General features: G+C 43.1%; 1 protein-coding gene across 1 annotated transcript; it reads right to left on the reverse strand.

The window, feature by feature from the left end:
* Positions 1 to 242: 242 nt before the first annotated feature.
* On the reverse strand, positions 243 to 2,080 carry LOC129095769 (myeloid-associated differentiation marker-like protein 2). Its single transcript, XM_054604327.1, has 2 exons — positions 1,800 to 2,080; positions 243 to 885 (listed from the first exon to the last, which is right to left on the reverse strand). Exons 1-2 carry the CDS (start codon positions 2,078 to 2,080, stop codon positions 243 to 245), a joined length of 924 nt encoding a protein of 307 aa, XP_054460302.1.
* Positions 2,081 to 3,955: the final 1,875 nt, after the last annotated feature.

The following is a 3,955-nucleotide window of genomic DNA, read 5'->3' on the forward strand; positions in this document are numbered from 1 at the left end:
GCGTTTAAATTCCTTATTCACATTCCAGAGTGTTTTCACATTGAATTTGAGGTGTCTGGGTGCCTCAGAGTTAGACCATGTGCAGCACCAGTGATGTCCAGGACGTGGGATCTTTGAATCCATCTCCACCCCTTACTATCTGCTTTAAATGGCAATGAAATGTACAAACAAATTCAACATGGAAGGAGATAAATAACTTAAACCTGTTAAGCCAATATGATAATTAAATGTTCCATATGGTGCTACGCTCTTGAGTTATGAGAGGAGACGAATCGTATCCTCTGAGAGTAGATCAGGTCCGCCACATACAGTCCAAAGTTGACGAAGGAGAACACGGACACCACCAGCTTGCTGTCCCACGGACACCTCCCCTGAGGACACGACGACGGTCTCGACGGAGAGCCATACTTTGTGTCAAAGCAGAACACCGGCCACACAACCGATGCACTCAGGTAGAGCAGAACTTCCAGGAGGGTGCACACCACCACAAAGCGGTCAAAAGGCAAGCAGCGTACAGCCTTCGTCCGCCCACACACGGTCATGACGACCACCAGTGCAGTCAGAGCAAAGCAGAAGGCGTAAACGACCACGCAGAAGATGGTGGCGGCGTAACGGGAGTACTCGCTCCCGTTGGCCAGAGCTCCAAAGATGATGCAGGCCACAAAGCCCTGGACCACCTTGAGGAGGCCAGACGCGGTGGCCATGTAGCCCACCACGGCCTGGCCTGGCCTGGCTCGGCACAAGGCCACTTCAGCCCCGTAGGCCAGAGCACCCAGGATGGAGCACACGGTCACAGCAATGCGGAAATTTCTGACATCACAGCCGGCGTAAGGGCACTCGGATCGGACAAAGAAGAGCGGGTAGACCACAGAGGCTGTCACAAACCTGAAGAAGAAGAAGAAGAAGAAGAAGAAGAAGAAGAAGAAGAAGAAGAAGAAGAAGAAGAAGAAGAAGAAGAAGAAGAAGAAGAAGTTGGGTAAACATCGACCATAAGATACAGTTTAAAGGTCTGACGGAGTTTGTAAATGGACCTTAAATTGCATTCTTTTTTTCACTTTAATCTATTCTGATTGTGTTTTTTGGCTACTTGGGGGCAGCACAACAACCTGTAATCACAAAACTAACATATTATCACTTTATACAGTATATAAGGTTAACTTGTGACTTAACAGGGTTTTATTTACAGCAACATCAGCTTTCATTGAGAGTCGTCCACACGTTGAAAGTAAGTATATACATTTTCTATATAGCTCTTTTTTGCTCTCAACCAATATCTTGCTCTTTAGCTGCAAAGATGCTACGCTTACCAGCGCTGAAGAGCTGAAGGTAACTGTACAGTGAGGTGATCCTTTTCAGTGGGATTGCTGATCAGCTTTCAAACAATCAATTGTTCCATTGTTAAAATAAAAATATGAATTATATAGCAGTTTAAAGTATTTTTATAACTTAAGTGCCAGCTTTGGACATGCTTTTTGACAGTGCACAATCAAAAGGAAAAGTTATGACACTGGCTTTTTAACACTGTGACGGTGTAGCTCAAAACTAGATTTTTAAACCTTTACAACCTATCCTTGGTGCAATACAGTATCCTTCAGTACAAGTTATTTATACACAGAGTTAAAAGTATGGTTCGGTCTTGGTCTGATGTTTAAAAAATCAATGAATCTTTGCAGTGAATTCCAATTGTGGATTTGTGAACACACTTTTGTTAAATAGAACAAAAGCTGTAGAAGCAGAGCCATTAGACAATTTTTGTTTCGCACTTCGTCCCCTCAAACCCAACTGAACATGTGACTTACATGAGCGTCGCGAAGGCAGCACATGTGACGGTGAGGTTGTCCCAGGAAATGGGCAGACAGCTGTAGAGACGAGTGGCGTCCAGGAAAAACACCACAACCGTCATGGCGAAGCAGAAGCACCACGCCGCCATGCAGAACACGCCGTGTGAGCCGCTGTACCCGGCACTGTGGGTTACCATGGCAATCACTGCACAGCCCATGGCTAACTGACAAAGGCGGGCCGCACCCAGAGGTGAGCAGAGGGCCCTCATGTTGAGGTATGGACCACCCTGTGAATCCATAACTGGGTGAGCAAGGATTTAAATATTGTAAAGTGAGTTCTTCAAGAGGTCAAACCTTCAGGATTCTGGGTGTCCAGGAGAGGATGATGTGAAGTTCAAAATCTTAAACTTTCTCAGCTCAAGTCCAAATTCCAAACAAGTCCCACGAGAAGCAAGGAGCGTCCCGGTGCTAAAGATTTGATTGTGACGTCCAGAGATCAATTCCAGCCTGGAGTCTTTCTCATTCCAGCATCTTCCATGAATATGTAGCAGGATATCCAGATTCTCAGGTTTAATAAAGTGCTATTGTAATCCTGCACTCCCTCTTCCTTCCACGTTTACAGACTTGGTGGGGTCTGTTTCATTCTCTTTTTCTGTGTTGATGAATCAGAGTTTTTTTAAAGACATAACGCATGACAAACACGGGGGAAATTTCTCTTTGAGGTCTTCTGTAAGGGCTGGCCAGTCAGTCACACGCACACACTCACCTCTGCTGGAGATCACACTGACTCATCAATCACAAATATCCAGCGCTGCGCACCAAAGTTATCTTTTCTATTAGAAGAACCTGTAGATCCTTTGAGTCCAGGTTTCCAGTCCAGACAAGTTGAGGAAACACCTGCTACATGGTCCAGTCTAACCCTTGAACTTAAATAGTTCGGTCCAGACTCAGAATCCTCTCGGATCAATAATCCAGATATGTCCGTGTTGTATCTGCTGCTGTACGACACTCACACTGTGATTACATGTGGCCATACGAGTCGGAGACAGCATCAGCTTTCCTTAAATGTCAAACTCTCTTTTTCTTATACTCACTCTGTCACACACTTGTCCTCTCACACTTTCTCCGTCCTCGCTGTCCCTCCCAGTGCTGTAAGGAAGGGTGGCTGCCGGTCAGTCAGACAAGAGGGGAAGTTATTCGAGGTTGGGCCACATGACTGTCAGAGGGATGTGTACATGTGGTTGGGCGTGGCGTCGTGGGCACGCAGACACATTACAGATCCCGTGGAATGAGGAGCAGTAGCTGACCCCCATGGTGTCACAGAGTGCACAGATCAAGTCTAATATGGTCAGGTGACACTTATTAAGTTACATAGCTGGGAGTGTAGACGGGATATGAGCAGAGAGATGTCAGATCTGGGAAAATTAAATAAACTCTACAAATATATCTCATCACACTCAATCATCTTTTCATAATTTTTTTGGGTGGATTGATGGAGGATGTTATTCACTTGAACAGGACACTGTGTTAGATTATTCCTCCACTGCACAAGAGCCAACTATTCATTCACAAGAAGGCTTCTCATCGATGGAGCCTCAAAGAGTTCAATACTATACAAAATAATATACATTATGAAATAAATAAACATTGATATATAAATTGTGTAAAATAGATATTTTATTTATATATAGAAATCATTAAAACTCAACTTGATTATTAAGAAATAAAACATTTTATGAAATAAAAACGTTTTAATAACTTTGAATATAGTCTAAAAATGAACCCCAATAAAACTTTAAGCCATTTTATTCATGTGCTCTTAATGACTTATTTATGTATTTAATACTGAACACTTTGGGGCTTTATATTCAGCCGGCATCATACATACCTCAGAGCTTATATATATATTACAGTATTTTGCATTTGGAAAAACACAAAACTATACTTGTGGTTCAATTATTTGAAACCACTAACTAATGTATCTATTGACCAGGTAGGCTAAACAAAAAAACATTTTATACCTACTGCTTGTGTACCAATTGTGATGTAAAAATACAAGTGTTTGCTTTTGCAAGAGATGAAAGGAATAAAGCAAGCATACTCATGACTGATAAGGAAATGAGATGTAAGTGAGGAGGTGGGCGAGGAAGGCCAGCGACTGCAGAGCAGATGAA

This window comes from Anoplopoma fimbria, chromosome 9, assembly GCF_027596085.1.
Source record: "Anoplopoma fimbria isolate UVic2021 breed Golden Eagle Sablefish chromosome 9, Afim_UVic_2022, whole genome shotgun sequence".
Classification (NCBI taxonomy): Eukaryota; Metazoa; Chordata; class Actinopteri; order Perciformes; family Anoplopomatidae; genus Anoplopoma; species Anoplopoma fimbria.